At 41.3% G+C, this 18,154-nt stretch overlaps 1 protein-coding gene and 1 long non-coding RNA gene across 8 annotated transcripts in view; one reads left to right on the forward strand and one right to left on the reverse strand.

Annotated features, from left to right (window-relative positions):
• Positions 1–1,323: 1,323 nt before the first annotated feature.
• Positions 1,324–17,464, reverse strand: RWDD3 (RWD domain containing 3). Of its 7 annotated transcripts, none has more exon segments than NM_001131624.2 (4): positions 1,324–3,207; positions 3,306–3,421; positions 5,254–5,741; positions 17,303–17,419. In NM_001131624.2, coding segments are annotated over 4 exon segments (804 nt in total). In that variant the 5' UTR covers positions 17,388–17,419; the 3' UTR covers positions 1,324–3,092.
• Positions 17,465–17,611: 147 nt separating this feature from the next.
• Positions 17,612–18,154, forward strand: part of LOC103892008 (uncharacterized) — a 76,492-nt gene continuing 75,949 nt past the window's right edge. Inside the window, exon 1 of the long non-coding RNA XR_656250.2 lies at positions 17,612–17,916. This is a non-coding gene — a long non-coding RNA (uncharacterized LOC103892008). The remainder of the gene's footprint in view (positions 17,917–18,154) is intronic.

The raw sequence follows: 18,154 nt of genomic DNA on the forward strand, positions 1-18,154 counted from the left end.
AGCTCTGGTCTAGGCAGCATTTGAGCAGACTCCAATAGCGCAATAGCAGATATAGGCTATTACAATGTCTCCAATAGTGCAATAGCAGATGTAGGCTCTTAGCAGTTTCTAAACTCTGAGCGTCTCACCCTCCTCCTTTTCTTCTCTTTTATCCAGCCCCACTCCCTCTCCTTTTAACTCTTACAGCCTTTTTAATTTGTAATCAGTCTGTTTTAAATTTACCGTTTGAAATGCCTAGTTTCTGATTTCCTAACTGGACCTTAACTGATTAACCATCCCTTGAACTCTTACATTTTTCAGTTCCAGAATTTTTCTTTTTTTGAGATAGAGTCTCACTCTGTCACCCAGGCTGGAGTGCAGTGGCACGATCTCAGCTCAGCTCACTGCAACCTCAACCTCCCCAGCTCAAGCAATCCTCCCACCTCAGCCTCCCGAGTAGCTGGGATTACAGGTGCATGCCACCACACCCAGCTAATAGTTTATGCATTTTTTGTAGAGACGTGTTTCATCACATTATGCAAGCTGGTTTCGAACTCCTGAGCTCAAGCAATCTACACACCTCAGCCTCCCAAGTTCCTGGGATTACAGATGTGAACCACCACAACCAGCCGATTTCTATCGCGTTTTTTCTGCTGTTTCTATCTTGTCTCTTCATGCATCCAGTTACCTCTGATCATTTGTGAGATATTGAATTTTAAAATTATTCATAGATATAATTTGAGGCCTTAGGAGGATGTTAGCTTTCTTCAAAGAAGATTTGGAGGCTTTGAGAGTATTAGAATCATCCAAGTTGAAGATTTAAGATTTTCTGGACCCACCAGAATTCTCAAACCTTACCTATAGTCTAGGACAATTGGTTTATGTACAGTTCACCTTTATTAACACAGTGTAGTCCTTTGGGGGTCCTAGCTCTTGGCCCCACCTACTTTATCCTCCAGACCCCAAATTTACTCCCTACATCTTCAAGCTGACAAAAATGAACTCGGCCCTTCAGCTAACTATTGCAGGGTGGCAAATGTACCCATAGGAAAAAATAGCCCTAAGTGCTGGGTTTACTTCTCTGGATTCCTCTCCCCTCCAAGATTTAGCCCAGCAATTTTCACTGTCTTATTTACTTTGATTCTTTTAAGAGGATGTGTTTTATATTTTTAGTTTTCTTCAGTGAAAAGCTGGTCCACCATCACTGAAGCAGAAGTCTTAATTATCTTTTCATAAGTATCTCAAGTTGAAAAGAAAGCAGCAGAGTTTGAGGCAAAAATATAAATGCAAATAATTAAGAGTCTCTTCCTCTAATACTAAAGAAATACGAAAGAGACTCATAGCTTTTTGGTATATAATTTAAAATTTTATTTTATCCAGAGGTCAAATTACATTTACATAAATCGCTAACTCTGTCAAGGTTTAGTTTTCTATTCTGATGTGTATGTATCTGTGAAAGACTTAGATGTAAACATCTAAGAAAGTAATAATAACCAATATGTTTTAAAAATAATTTTAGCAGATAAAAATATCATTACGTTGGAAAAAGTCATTACAGCAAACATTCAAGTTGATCTGATTCAAGCTCTTCTGTAAAGAGTCAGATTTGAAGATGAAAGGCTAAAAGGGCACCAGAAAGCATAAGCAGGAATATATTTTTGCAGAGAAGAGTCAAGGTAAAATATTATTATATCATGATCCCCTCAATCCATCTCAACCATATGGCCAATATTCTCAACTCTATTCTTTTTCATTATTTTAATTTTCACTGAAACTACAGTAAATCAAATGAAGGGGTAATAATGAGCAGTCCCAAATTTTCAAGCCTATTTTCTCAGTTCTGCATACCAGAAGGGTAGCTTCTCCTTGCTATACGTGCTCTTGCCATAGAACAATCTAACTACATTTACCAGTTCTCCAAAAAACAAAAAAAAAAAAATCAACACACTAGAATGAGAGTAAACTGAACATCTCCTCATTAAAGAAACCCCATAAAATAATCAACAGATAGGTATAATTAAATTACAAAGGTACCTGAAAATAAGACAATCAGATTGAACTGACATCATCACAGAGCATTACTGTCAGGAAACACTGCTCAGCATGCCACATTCTCCTCACTTCCCTCCCCCATCAGTTATAATTATATAATGATATCACTATACTTCATAGGTGGCAGCCAAAGGGATTCACTTGGCCTTTCTTCCATGAATCAGCCCCTTATTTTAGCAGCCCAAGTGGCTTCATGTGTACAAATATCCTTTCTGAGATACAAATGTCTACTTACATTTTTATTACAGATTTTAATACAAGTTTTATCTTACAGCTTCTTCTCTCATTAGGTCATGATAAATACGTTTCACCATGTTTTGACAGATTTCATAAGAAATAAAAAATAGTATTTTTATATAATTTCCTCCATCTTGCAAGCCAGGTTCATTCTGTATGAACATTTCTCCTCTTATAAAACAAGAAGTTCAATTTTTCAAATAAGAATTTTAATTGGAATCAAATCTCTAGTCCTAAGGCTAGCAAGTATCATGCTATTCTAGAACACCCTCAAAAAGCAACTATAAATCTTGTTCTACAGAACTTTGCATTTAAACAATTTATGCAATTCCATTAAAAAAAATCAGTGTTATATTTTCCTTAACATTTATTAAAACATTAGACATAAGCTGGATGGGGGAAAATGGCGATCAAATGCTAAAAATATAAATATAAGAAAAGTAAACATGAAAACAAATCTTTTTTTAAAAAAATCATTTAATTACAAGAAAATTAGCCAGAAAATTACATAGTTCCAAACAAATATTGCCTATAAAAACAAGTGTTCATTTACCATCTTTTTAAATTTATCTTTTAAATAATGTCTCATCTACTGAACCTAGACTTTCCTGGCAAACATTAGAATATACAAGTTTTCTTCATGTTTAATATTTCATAAAACAGAACTGGCTTTTGTTCCTGAAGTTAGAATGATGCCTATCATTTTGCTTCAGAGAAACTTTAAAATTGCTCCCTGGTGACTATTTCAGTTAACCACTCCCCAAATCCAATGCAAAAACAACAAAAAACACTGCTATTTTACTAAAAGATTCCTGTCTTCCATTTCATTTTACCAGAGCAAGTACAAATTCGGAGAAAAGCTTCTTAAGTCCTGCAGTTTCAAATTCCTTTTGTAATTCATCCAACGCTGAATACTCTTTGACTTCAAATGCCAGAAACCTGCATTATACAAGAGAAACTCATGAATATGCCTAGATTTGTCAGAGTATAATTATCGATTCAGTTGCTTTTCCATCTGCAATAGTACTAAATTATACCTTTTGTGTTCTGTCTGTACTTTTGTTTCAAACAGTACACTAATCATTTTCTCTTTGCATTTCTTTCCACTTGAGTCCACATCTACTTTGGAGGTTTTCTGAAGAATCAAGTACTCCTAAATAATAAATCAGTACATTAAATACATATCTTACTCTGAATCTCAAAGTCCCAGTTTTAAAGGAGCCATAAACCTGTAGGCTTATTTTCATGCTTAAATACCCCCTTTTTAAATCAAGCAGTAAGAATTTTTATATACTTGTTTTAACATACTTGGCAGAATAATGTAGTGGTGGATACAGGAGTAAAGAACAATATAATCCAACTCCTCAAGTTTAAATCTGGATTGAACTGACTACTAGTTCTTACTCTGGGCTGGTTACTTAAATCCTCTGTGGCTCAGTTGCCTTCTCCAAAAATGGAATTAATAGCAGGATCTACCTCATAGGGAAGTTGTACTGATTAAATGAGATAATACATGCAAAGCACTAGAGGAGTACCTGGATATAGCGCCATGGCACACTTAAGAGCACAAGCCACTGTTCTTACTATTACAAATTCAGCAGCTAAATGACATTACCAGGCACACAGCACTTACCATTCCAAATTGATAGCATCTATAAATATGTACCTATACATCCTCAATCCTAGTATACAATCTTATAAAAATATGAGAAAAATTTATATAAAATGACATTTTAGAGAGAGCTGATAAAAGATCTCCTAAAAAAGTATTATTTCTCTACATTAGCAGGGTTCTAGGAAATATGAATAAATACTTGTTAATTAATTGATGTTTCAATCTGAGTAAGAACATCTGCAAAACAGCTGTGTTTAGCCTAATATTCCTGAGCTGGCTTAAAGAGAAATCTCAGCCTTTTAGGTAAAGATGAGCATGAAAATTAATTTATATTTATTTTTTGTCAGCTACTATTTTACCCAAAAGGATCAAACGTTATAGATATACTACAAATCACTTTAAAACAAGAGGTTCCTCAGTCAGTCCCAATCCAAGATATGCATTAAATCTGAATTACTGTTATATCTATATACTTTAACCCAGCACGAGTCTGGTTAACCAAATGCCAAAGCAGTTTTGTGGTAAGAGCCCATCATGAAAAAACTAAGTCATTATTCTACAAATCTTTAAGATTATAGGCTGTTCACACTAAATTTGTCCTAAATAAATTCAAATGTAATTATTCGTGACCTAACCTATCTGAAAGTATAAAACCTATTAAGTGATTTGTAGCTCTTCTAATATTTAAAATATAAAAAACAGTTTTCCTCATCTTGTCCCACCTAAAACAGGTCAGATGAGTTTAGAATAAGAACTTGAAAAATCTGAAGAGGATGATGATTTTGAAAGCAACTGCTGAGACAAGTCAGGTGGAAAGCAAGTTAGGTAGGAGGTGACAAGTTGACAGCCCTAATGATTCTACTTCTACTAACATGAAATCTCGGTTATAACAGACAAGCTCCTCTTTCCAGGTATTATAGATACCAAATTAAAGTGTCAGAATGTATTTTTAACAGCCAGAAAGTTACAAATCTTGCAGACTATCCACAAATACACACCTTGCTGTGCCTAACTATAGGAAGAAATATTAATATGCACAAACTTTTAGTGCACATTTATAAAATTCAAGCTCATAGCTAATTACAGAAACAAACACTCATGTGCCACAGAGCTTTTAAAATAACCTGTCACTTTATTAAGTGACATGATTTTTAAAATGTAATCTTATTCTTCAAGCTTTGCAAGTTTGTACTTGTAATTAGCAGTCAGACATTCTTTAAAAAGAAAAGGAAGATCCATTAAGATGGTAATAATGAAAGCAGAAACATCTTAATAATTAATCTATCCCATTGTTATAAAACACACTTAAAGACACACCATTTTAAGCAGAAAATAGCCAGATTCATACTCAACATTTAACTTTTTGGCACCTTGAGGTTGTTTCTGTCTCCCTGTAGTAAAATCAGTATTATTTTACCCATGAACATCAGTCTTCCTGTCAGCCTTAAATCTGAAGCCCACTTCTCCACAGTTTTGACATATTTAGTCTTTGCTCTCATGTGATCTAAATGCAAAAGAGTTATCCACAATCCATCATCCACAGTCGTGCTTGTTGAAAAAGTACACTTTTCATAGCCACTGCCAGTTTCTGGTTGGTTGAGGATATGCCTGAGATTCTGCTGAATCCAGAGAACCAGCTCATGAACCATAGGCTCCGACAAAAGGCTCTCTGCTTGCTCAAGTAACTTCTCTTTCACGGTCACACACTGGGCCCTGGTCAACTGTTCAGAGTTAATCGAGATACCAGGTAGACATGAAGGATAATTGACTGGCAAATGGAACACCAATTCCAGAGGTATATCCGCATCCATAAATCCTTCAGCTTTTGTGTGAATTCTGAACACGGTCCCATCTGTCTCTGGAAGGCATCCAAAAATAATCATTAGCTGTACATTACTCAATTTGAATGGAACACTAGCAAGTTCAAACTTTTGTCTCAAATGTCAATTTATTTTTCATGAGAAAACTCTGAGCTATTTTATGAAGGGACACGTAATACTAGGAAAGCTATGATTTACAAATTATTTCCTTCAACCATACACATGTATTCATGTATTCACACACACCAGCACCCAGGACTTAACTGGCATTTACACTTGCTATCACCCCATTTTTATTAAGTTACCAGAAAGGTTTTTCATCAGATAATTTTTTTTCTAGCCAGACTTAGTTGATAATTCTGAAAATCCCTAATAAACTCATATGAGCTTTCAAAGATACAATACCACATATATACAAAATCAGTAATTAATTTAAAAATTATACACTCAATCCAACGAAAGTCATTTTATGAGAAGTCCAAGTCAAAGCAAACAATGGAATCCCCTGTGGTTGTAGGGTCGCAGAGAAACTGATGACTGCATGTGACACAGTAACTGCCTGGAATGTTCTCTTCTTATTTCAAATATATTAGTATCAGTGTAATACGAAGGTGGCAAGATGAACTGAAATTGAGTGGACATCAATTCTGCCTCTTCCAGCTCCTAAGAAGGAAGGGGAAAGCACACATAGGATATCATATGAAATCCTCTGCTCTCTTTCAGATTTGCTCGGCTTCACCCTCTGATGTGTTCCATACCACTTCATGCCACTTTTCAAAAAGATGATAAAACGTCAGGGTGAGTAGAACAGAACTGGGTGCAAATAAATCTCTCTGAAGCTAACTTGCCTCTCTCCACTCCTACTTCCCTCTGCACGTGCCTTTGCTTTATTCCTCTGCATGAGAGAAGCAGTCAAATCTTTCCCATTTTCATACCTGGATTGCTGCTCAACAGCCTCAACAACTGAGACCTGAATGTATCCCCATTTTAAAGAACCTAACAGAACATTAAAATTGTTTCCCAGCCTTCTGATTCCACATATATAAAAGCCATTTCTACAGACATTGATTCATACAGGACCAGACACATCTGTTACAGAGTTTTTCTTTCATACACTCTTCAGTACCAGCTGCAAGGAACGACTATTTTAGGACATCATCTGGAAACACAGACAGTTAACCATTACAAAGACCATATTAAAATGATACAATTTATATGTGTATTTCATAAGAAAAATTTTCCAAATCTAACTTTGTACATTCCTCCAAAACTCATCATGTTTCTCAAAACACTTCTTCCTCTATCTAGTTACTTATTCTTTTTTTTTTTTGAGACACAATCTCACTCTGTCGCCCAGGCTGGAGTGCAGTGGCATGATCTCGGCTCACTGCAACCTCCACCTCCTGGGTTCAAGCAATTCTCCTGCCTCAGCCTCCCGAGTAGCTGGGATTACAGTCATATGCCACCATGCCCAGCTATTTTTGTATTTTTAGTAGAGACAGAGTTTCTCCATGTTAGCCAGGCTGGTCTCAAACTCCTGACCTCGGGTGAACCGCCCGCCTTGGCCTCCCAAAGTGCTGGGATTACAGACATGAGCCACCGCACCCGGACTAACTACTTACCCTTTTAAAAAAAATACTTGATTGTTAAAGTAGGCTGCCTATGTTAAAACAGTACATTTCAATATGTAAAACAGACATTACAAATAGAACTGCAGACAACAAACGACCATTTAGGCTGAATAAACTTTCTAATAATCATCTAGGGAGTTGACATTCTCTCTTCAAGGAGGAGGAGAACTTTTAAAGATCTTCAATCATTCATCATTCAACAAGCATTCACTGAACACCTACTAAGTTCAAGGCACTGTACTAGTCTCTGAGGGAAAATGACAGGTAAGACACAGATCCCATCATATTGACTCAATCCAGTGTTTCAGAACACGAGAGCAGGGATATATCCCAAGTGATCTTCCTTGACTTCTCTTCTACACCTAAACATTTCTTTATTCATAAATATGCGTACATATACATGTACATACAATTTATATAAACATAAATGTCTGTGTTGGTAGATAATTATCCAGGGATCTGGTGTGGGAGTTCAGTCAGGGTGGTGGGAAAAACTGTAGAGGAAAAATTGTAAAGATAGTTATAGGAAATAGTCACAAACCTTCTTGGAAGGCTGCGGGGTGGTGGTGCATAGCTTCAGTAAAAGATTTGGCTGAAAGCAGCCTAATCCTCTTTACCTTGAGTTGATAGCAAAAGAGCAAATAACAAGGGAATGTGGGAGAGCTTACCTAAATAGCTTGTTTACTCATGTGGTCCTAAGACCAACCTTTGATTATCTGTGGGTGCACGACTGCTCTCCCCTGGCGGGGGGTAGGGGGGGTGGCAATGTTAATTACCTTCTAGTGGTGTTTACTCATGACCTTTGTCATTTAATCTGTACTAAATAAATGTGAACTTCGCCAGCTTATTGTGGCCTACACTGCAGATTCAGGAGCAGAACCCCCTTAGCCGCACTGACAAGCAAAATGTCTATGTCAGTGTACGTCTCTCATCCATCACTAGGTCAGTGTCTGCGGGTCAGATGCCCACAATCTGGCATTTCTGAATGCCTTCTGAGCAAAGGGCATCAATATCTTTGTTCAAGGACATTTGCATAACTGACAGCCTTGGAAGCTAGAGTTTCTCCCTCCAGGTCAGAGGGCAGATTTGTTTCCTATGCAATATAAGGTAACATATTCCTTCAGGACAAAGATTGAGCAGGATCACTAGCAGCCCCCTCATAAGACCGGAGGGTTCCTAAGCTCACTGCCCCTCAGCTATAACAGAGACCCACTGAGTGCATAGTATGCACCTCAGCCTACCTCCACATCACCCCCACTGAACTTGGGGGACAAGGAGAATCAATGTGAACATGAAGCTAATGCTGCCTGCTGTGCATTAAGCAGTAACTGTCCAAATCCATCTGGGTTCACTGTCTCCTTACTGGCTGAATCCATGGAAGTGTGTTAGTGACCAAGGAACTGCAGTTGTCATTGCTGCCTAGGAACTGCTGGGCCACTTGATTATACTTTTTTTTTTAATCATCTTGCTCTTTTTCACTGTTTTATCTGAGAAAGAAGTGTCTTCCTCCCTTCCACAGGAAACCCTATCACTGGTCTTGTGCTTGCTTTTTGTTTTTGTTTGCTTTTTGAGATTGAGTCTCACTCTGTCACCCATGCTAGAGTGCAGTAGGATGATCATGGCTCCCTGCAGTGTTGACCTCCTGGGCTCAAACAGTCCTCCCACCTCAGCCTCCTGAGTAGCTGAGATTACAGGCATGTACCATCATGCCTAGCTAATTATTATTATTATTTTTTGTAGAGATGGGGGCCTTGCTATGTTGCCCAGGCTGGTATTGAACTCCTGGCCTCAAGCAATCCTCCCGTATTGGCCTCCCAAAGTGCTCGGATTACAGGTGGTGTGCCACCACACCTGGGCAGTGCTTGCATTTTCTATCCCTCCCTCTAATTATTCCTCTCCTCCACTAAGAAAATATTTATCTTCTCCTTGCTTAAAAAAAAAATTCAATGCTACTAATTCCCTTAAGCTACTGACCTATCATTCTCTATCCTTTCATCTGCAGTCTTCTTAAAATATAATTCTCTCATCCATTTTCCCACAAGCCACTCTCTCCACAACTACTTGTACTGTGGCTTCCGACATACCTTCTCTCTGAAGCTCCTTTCTCAAACATTACCAATGACCTAATTGCCACTGTGCAAGAAAGAGAAAACTCAGGAGGAGTGGGGTGCTCAAATTCTGCACATTTCCACGAACAGCCTGTCTTCAGGACTGGCCCATGGCTGGCTCCTGAGAGCTGAACTAAGAGTCCTAGTAACATTCTGCCTGTTAAGAGTGTGGGTTTTATCAGGAGGTGGAGCTTGCAGTGAGCTGAGATCGCCATCACTGCACTCCAGCCTGGGTGACAGAGTGAGACTCCATCTCAAAAAAAAAAAGAGTGTGGGTTTTATTTTTTATTTATTTTTTTAATTTTTGTATGCCTGAAGTGTTGGACCACACAGTGTCTGATTAAATGATTTAGGCTAACAATGTGATTTATGGTGAATCTTCTTGCTCTAGAGACTGGAGTCTGAGTAGCTGAAATGACTCACACAGGTATTACATGCTGACAAGATTGACTCCCAATTAAAATTCTGACAAGGAGGTTCAAATGAGGTGTCCTGGTTGGGAACACATGTCACATGTTGTCACACATGATTGCTAAGAAAATTAAGCATGTCTGTGTGACTCTACTGGAGGAGACACCTGGATACTTGCTCCCAATTTCTCCTGGACTTCATTCCATGCAACTCTTTTCTTTGCTGATTTTAGTCTGTATTCTTACGCTGCAATAAACTACACCCATGAATATAAGTTTTTCTGGGTCCTCTAAGTGCTTCTGGCAAATCACTGAGTGTGAGGGTGCTTTGGGCACCCCTGACATAGCCACATTCTGTGGCCTTTATCCAGTCCTACCCTTCTATAGCATCTGAACCTGCCGAACCAATCTCAAAATTCTCTCTTCCCTTACCTCCCAGACACCACAGTGTCCTGGTTCTTTTCCTATATCCCTGCTCATCGCTGCACTGTTTTTTCTACTTTTCCTAAACCCCTAAATGGCAGGCATTCTGTAAAGCATAATTCCACAAACTTTCTTCCTCCAGTTACCTAGGCATTTTTTTTCTTTTTGAGACAGAGTCTCGCTCTGTTACCCAGGCTGGAGTGCAGTGGTGTGATCTCGGCTCACTGCAACCTCTGCCTCCTGGGTTCATGCAATTCGCCTGCCTCAGCCTCCCGAGTAGCTGGGATTACAGGCGCCTGCCACCACACCTGGCTCATTTTTGTGTTTTTAGTAGAGACGGGGTTTTACCATGTTGGCCAGGCTGGTCTCAAACTCTTGACCTCAGGTGATCCACCTGCCTCGGCCTCCCAAAGTGCTGGGATTACAGGTGTAAGCCACCACACCTAGCCTAGGCATAAAATCTTAAAGCTGCCTTCAACTCTTTTTTTCCCCTCCTTCTTTCATACTTAGCATTCAACTGCCAAATCCCACAAGTCCTCCAATATTTCTCTCCCTTCCACCCTCCTAATTCAGGCCTTTCTCTGGCTTCTCCAATAGTGGTCTCCTCGCCACCTGCCTCTCCCCACACCAAATTATCCCAATACCACTCTCCCAGACTGAAATGAATTACAAATTCCTCCATGCAACGCCTAGGGCCAGCCTACCACTCTGACTTCCTCTCTCCTCACTCTTTGCTTCAACTACCCATTTTATATCATGTCCTCAGTCTTGGGTGTCCCATCTCTGCCTCTTGCTCCCATTATCTCCAAGAAGGCCCTTAACTTTCTGTCTACTAAAATTTTGTCCAGTTCCACAGTTCCTCCCTAAGTCCCACCTAATGACTTCCATGGTATTTCAAACTTATTTTATGGTATTTTCATGCCCAGAATTATTGTGGTTAAACTAAATTAACATTTTTTCCAGCACTGAAATATCTTGATTTTCTTTTTAAACAACAACCAAAATGGGGGAATACAAAAAACTTTTCAATTTTACAGTCATACAGCTCTTGGAATTGTGCTAGTAGCTTGTAATCATGGATCTCACAGGTGCAGAAACCCCCAGTACCTGTGGTAAATAATGGGCCCAAAGATGTGTACATTCTGTTCCCCAGAAGCTGTGAATACGCTCCCTCACATGACAAGAGCGCCTCTGCAGACATGATTAAGTTAAGGATTTCGAGAGGGGGGTACTATCCTGGATTACCCAGGTGAGCCCTGAATGTAATCACAAGGGTCCTTATGAGGAGGAGGCAGATTTTATTACAAAAGAAGGCAATGTATCCACACTGAAAGCAAGATGCTATGCTGCAAACTTTGAAGAATCCCCTTCTGATCAAAACCCTGAGACCCACAGTGTTCTCCAACCTGTGCCATATAAACACCTACCGGGTCCTCTCTAGTGCAGGGAACCACATGAAAGAAACATGTTGGTAGTCCAGGGGAAAAGTCTTGAAAAGCTATTGAGCCAGCCATGTCAGTCCTTACCAGTTTTCATTTTTCTCTGTGTTATTTTCTGGTCCTAGTCAGCAAACAGAATAGCAATGGGTGAAACTCCTGACTTTCACCTTAGAAAACTGTGACCCTCATACTAGTTACATGTTCGGAAGAAAACTGCCTTAGTTCTTTTAAGAATTGGAAAAGATCAGCATTCTTCCTAATTGGTCTTGGTAAATCCCCCTGCCCACCCACACATACACTGTAGCTGCAAAATAAGATTATACAAAATGATACTGTCATCTCTACAAGAAACTGAAAAGCCCAATAACATACTCCATTCTTCTGGTATTTAATGTGGCAATAAAATCACATACTTTTAAAAACTCATTTTCTCCCAAAAACTCTAGAAGTATGTATTGTACTCTTCCATTTCTCATCTGCTTGACATTGTACAAGCAATTAAACTGGCTCCTTTCTGCCTCAGAATTTTTCATCTAACACATGCACTGTAAGTCTGATTTTTTGTTTTCTTTTTTTGCCATAATAAAAAAGAAAACAAAGTTGCTCCTATCTGCTTTAAGGTTATTAACAGCTTACAAACAGTGATTAGCAGAAAAATAATTATGCTCTAAATCTAATACTAATCTCTGCCCCTCCTTAGCCCCCCAAAACCTTAGTTAATAAGCTTAATTCACAAACTGATCATTCTCAACAAACATCTATGCCCTAGAAAACTTAAGGCTTGCCCCAGAAAACTAAAATCTCCATAAGTCCAAGGCTGTTTTCATGTATTCTAAAGACCCTACCAAAAGAGGTAGGTCTTGCCCTCTGGTTAAAGTTGATACAAATTGACTACTTGTTGTTTCTAACCAAATCATTCTGTCTTATAGTAAGTGTATCATTTTCATACCTAAAACACAAACTGAAATAGGTTTCAAACCTTATGCTTCCTTACAAACATCCGAAAGTAAGCTCCTAACCACATTCCAAACAGAAATTCAAACTAGAGAAACTAAACTTTTAGAACTCCAAATTCACACTAATGCTATTTTTAAGGTTTCATTCTACTTAATAAAATACAACACACAACAGAAACTCTATAAATGCAGTCAAATAACAGAAGACACTTTTAAAAAAAGGTAAAATTTAAGAGAATGGGTTCTTCAGGATTCACTAAGAGCCCATTAAGAAATTATTTACATACCATATACATCTGACCTTCCCTACACTTGTATTTTTTTTTTCTTTGCAATTGTTATATATCCTCAACATACAACTTTGAAGAAAACCACAAAGAAACCTCCAGCACCCTCTCATACTTGGTAAGACAAGACTGTCTCCTCTTGCTCCCAGGCAGCTCCCAGGCAAGCATACACCAGTGCTTGTTTTATGCTTCAGTTGGATTTTTACACAAGTTTCAATGTAGCTTCAGAAGAAAAAAAAACTAAAAAAAATGAAGCTAAAAGTAACAATCTCATCGGTTTTATAGAAGTCAGCTCAATACTGACAATCAGCAGAAAACAGAGCTGAGCAGATTTAGAGGAGTCAATGTGTGACAGTCATGATTCATTTTATAAGAGGGCCCAAACTAATTTGAACATTAGTGTTGATAAAATACAAAAATTCACTCTGCAGCTTCCGTGAAAACCTATTACATGATATTGGGTTCTCCCATCTTACAACTTTTTTATCTGTAAGATTCTTTCCAGAAGCACAACTCCCACATATAATGAACATTGACTATGGCCACATAATCTGTGTCACTCAATTTCCTCATCAGGAAAATGGTGATGCAATACCAGTCTCACGCCTCTCATAGATCCACACATACATGCACAAACACTCCCCTTTGGGATTGTTCTGAACATAAGTTGGCTCACACTCATGTCTTTTCTCTGGGTGCTTATTATCGCTCTCTCTGGACAAGTATTTCCTTGCTTTCCAAGAACTATTTTCCTGGTGCAACAGCCCCATCTCTCTATTAAGGAGCATGATGCAGTGCAAAGGCCCATACACCTGGAGCCTGGTGGTTATTTAACCAGTCTGAGTATCAGTTATCTTCTCTGTGAAGTAAGACCAATAGTACCCCTCATCAAGTAAGATGCATTTAAAGTATCACGTACATGGCAGGTCACCCCATCAAATCTGGCACCTGGACTGACTACAATGCATACAAAAAACAGAATATCCCTAATGTGGTCTATCCACAGCCCTCCCTTGTAGATGGGAGTGTAGGGACTTACTTAATTTGCACCCCTAAGATGGTTATGCCTCTTACTAGAAGCTTACTATAACCATTGTAAAGAGATCAAAAGGCAGATAAAATCCCCTGAAATTCTCAGCATAAAATTAATCCAGCTAAATGGAATCCAATTATTTAGCTTCTTCAATCTTACGGCCTTAATAGTTGATCCTTGGGTTAGCAGTCTGAGTCTTGCTGGGTTATCTTGTTACCAGGAATGCAATTCCTCTGCAACATTCTCCTGATTCCAGCGGCAAAAGGGAGAACCTTATTTGGGGGAGGCCAGAAAAGAACTGGTGTTTAGTGTGTTCTGGTATCAAGTGTGTATCCTCCAACCCAAACTGACAGTGACGGTGAGTGGTAGCCAGCAGTCTGCTGCATGTTTACTGTTGTCTGTTAAAGAAGTCCTTACTTTGTAAAAAGATGTTACAAAAATCATGGGGAAAAAAAAAAAAAAAGGCCTTACCTTACCCTTAATTCCCAGTTGTGAACATCAAACATCCCCATTTCAATCACTGAATTATTCTACCTCTCAGCAACAAAATGTCCTAAGTTGCTACACTGAATTCTTTTATAATTCAATTACTTATTGATGCCAGAACACTGAATTAAATTAATTAGGAGGCATGGCTTGAAAGTCATGCTCAATTTAACAGCAGATAAAGGGTCCACAGTGTTCTCAAGATTAAGAAACTGTTTTCTTTCTATGCTTACATTTTTGGGTTTTCTCTGACCCTTCAGCAGTGTTTTATGCTCAGCTGTGTACTAATGACCCAGACCATTACCAGTTCTTTAAGGTGTGATGGGAAACTGCAGGTTCATTTTTCCAGGATATTCCCAACTGAGCCATAATAAAGGAATTTAGGAAATCTGATGATCTATTCAAATAGCTGCCTCAGGCAGAAGTAATTATCAATAAAGAGAACAGTGAAGACAGAGAGGGAGATGGTGAAGAATTATCCAATCAGAAGAGGGATGATAAGAAAACACTAAAAGTGAGTAAATCCCTTCATATGGATTTTAAACAATTGTTTCAAAAGATACAAGTCAGGCTGGGCACTAAAAAGAAAGCAACTCCATTACACTAATAGGTGCATAGTGCCTGGAACATAACAGTGCCCAATGAGTGGATGAATGCAAGAAGGAATAAATGGAAGTCAGTCCCTGTCCTTCAGTGAATAACACACCCGATGGATATCATGAAGGATCTTAATCTTAAATGGTTTTCTCACAACATCCAGCCCATTTTTAGACTTTTTTTTTTTTTTTCTGAGACAGAGTTTCATTCTTGTCACCCAGGCTGCAGTGCAATGGTGAGATCTTGGCTCACTGCAACCTCCGCCTCCCAGGTTCAAGTGATTCTCCTGCCTCAGCCTCCCAAGTAGCAAGGATTACAGGCACGTGCCACCATGCCCAGCTAATTTTTGTATTTTTAGTAGAGATGGGGTTTCGCCATGTTGGCCAAGCTGGTCTCGAACTCTTGACCTCAGGTGATCCACCCGCCTCGGCCTCCCAAAGTGCTGGGATTACAGGCGTGAGCCACTGCGCCAGGCCTAGACTACCTTCTTAAAGGTTAACCAATTTATGGTCAGAAAGCCAATTTTAATGGTAGCTACAATATAACATTAGAACGATAAATCTCATGCCCCAAACATGTACATAATGTATCTGAAAGCTAAGTGAAAACTGAATCACTTTCTCATACATGGCAGTGTTTTGTTTTTTGTTTTTTTAACTCAATAGAAGCCACATACAGGGACAGTAAGTTTCACCTACCATCAAAAAATAGTCAAAAGAACCTCTCTACACTGTAAGCTCCTAGAGGCCATGGGTAGCGGTGTCTCTGAAACCCTGACAAAGTCTGCAGGCAGCAGGGATTCAATAAATGTGGGCTAAATGACTAATAAAGCCCTCAAGAGCTTGTTTAAAAAAAAGTATCAGAAGGCCAGGCACCTTGGCTCACGCCTGTAATCCCAGCACCTTGGGAGGCCGAGACGCGCGGATCACGAGGTCAGGACATTGAGACCAGCCTGGCCAACATGGTGAAACCCCGTCTCTACTAAAAATACAAAAAATTAGCCAGTCATGGTGGCAGGCGCCTGTAGTGCCAGCTACTCGAGAGGCTGAGGCAGGAGAATGGTGTGAACCCAGGAGGCGGAGCTTGCAGTGAGCCGAAATCGCGACACTGCACTCCAGCCTGGGGGACAGAACGAGACTCTGTCTCAAAAAAAAAAAAAAAAAAATAGGCCGGGCGCAGTGGCTCACGCCTGTAATCCCAACACTTTCGGAGGCCGAGGCGGGCGGACCACGAGGTCAGGAGATCGAGACCATCCTGGCTAACAAGGTGAAACCCGGTCTCTACTAAAAAAAATATATAAAAAATTAGCCAGGCGTGGTGGCGGGCGCCTGTAGTCCCAGCTACTCGGGAGGCTGAGGCAGGAGAATGGCGTGAACCCCAGAGGCGGAGGTTGCAGTGAGCCGAGATCGCGCCACTGCACTCCAGCCTAGGCGACGAAGTGAGACTCCGTCTTAAAAAAATTAAAAATAAATAAAATAAAATGAATAAAAATCAGCCAGGCATGGTGGCACGCGCCTGTGATCCCAGCTACTCGGGAGGCGCAGGCTGTAGTGAGTCGAGATGGATCCACTGCACTCCAGCCAGGGCAACAGAGCGAGACTCCACCTAAAAAAAAAAAAAAGTATCAGAAAAGCAATCAACTTGGAAATAGAATGCAAATAAAGTTGAGGCTGAGCACTGGATAAATTAAAAAGTTCAGTTAACAAACATTTACCAACTACCTACCATGTGCCTGGCCGGCACTGTTCCAGGTGCCTGGAGTTATTACCAAACAGACCCTGCCCTCCTGCAACTTCAGACGTACAAATACCCGTGTAGAGTTAAAACCGGGGAGTGCTCTCGGGGTGCCCAGGGCATAGTGCTTAGGAAGGACACAGAACAACGAGGGGGCGTCAGCACAGGCTTCTTTATAGGGTGAGATCTGAGGGGTGGAAGGCTAGGGGAGGGCCTGGGGACGCGCACGCAGGGGCCCCTGGCTCCAGTAGCGGGACGGGCGGCAGAGGCCCCAGTGGGCCGCGCCGCTCTCTTAGTGTTTCTGGGGTCGCCTCACACTCCCGCCCGCTGCGACACCACTCCGGCCTCCGGGGCGTGTCATTCCATCATTCAACTAACCCGGTCCCCATACGTGGGCCCAGGCGGGGTGCCCAGGCTCCGCGGTGGGGAGAAGACGCAAAGCGAACGCGGGTGGCCCCTGAGGGCGCCCTGTCCCTCCCGCGCGGGGGTAGTCACCTGAGCGGCTCAGCACCTCCCACTCGTGGGGCCCGCAGAAAATCGCGGCCAGGGCCGAGAGCTCCTCTTGCACGGGCTCCGCCATGGCTGTGGGCCCCGCCGCCTCAGCGCTTCCCCTTCCGCTGCCGCCGCCGCCTCCACCGGCCAGGAGCAGCACTGCCCGCGGCCACCCGGGGGCGCCCCGCGCCTCCGCAGCCGGGCGGGACGGGGGCGGGACGAGACGGAGCTGGGGCGGAACGAAACGGGATGTGGGCGAGGCGAGTCGGGGCGACGGCCAGGGTAGACTGGGCGGGCGGGGCCCTTAGAAGTTCCGCCCAGAAGCTCCTGCTCAGTAACTACAGACGCGAAGCTCAGCCTCTCGGTTTGGGGATTTTCTTGGAGGCCGAGGCCCCGCGCCTCTGTCTGCACCCAAGGCGACCGCCCAGCTTACCCCCGGCTCTTCTGAGCACAGGGAGGCCTCCCAGCAAAGCCTGAAACCCTCTAAGTTTAGCTGCAGGCTTCGAACCCCGACCGTCCCCGCCGAGCCTTGGGCTGCTGAGGTGGGGATGAACTGGGCGAAAGACACTTGGGAGTTAGGAAGAAACAAACAAGCAGGGAAGTGACCGGGAGACAAGGTGAGACTTTGCCCGGCTTAGGTTTGAACTGAGTGTTGGAGATAACCACAGTTAACAAAATAAAATTCTTCGCCCCCGTGGAGCTGTTAGCAACCCTGGGAGGCCCGGGTTAGTAACAACCTCCAGGATACCCTCCGAACTGGTACTGGCGCCGGGACTCTAGACAAGGTCCAGATTCCCGGGCCCTTCCCCTTACGGGTGCAAAAAGGGAGGGTCAGGACCTGCCAGTCCTGGCTTC

Source organism: Pongo abelii, chromosome 1 (genome assembly GCF_028885655.2).
Source record: "Pongo abelii isolate AG06213 chromosome 1, NHGRI_mPonAbe1-v2.0_pri, whole genome shotgun sequence".
NCBI lineage: Eukaryota > Metazoa > Chordata > Mammalia > Primates > Hominidae > Pongo > Pongo abelii.

Bases quoted from the DNA above. Each gene is read 5' to 3' on its own strand.
- RWDD3 (XM_063723810.1), bottom strand. From the start codon at position 5,766: ATGATTATTTTTGGATGCCTTCCAGAGACAGATGGGACCGTGTTCAGA. The intron at 3,422-5,253 runs GTGCCAAAAAGT...TTTATTATTTAG, and splicing joins GAGACAGAAACAACCTCAAG to GAGTACTTGATTCTTCAGAA. The intron at 3,208-3,305 runs GTATAATTTAGT...TGTATAATGCAG, and splicing joins GTACAGACAGAACACAAAAG to GTTTCTGGCATTTGAAGTCA.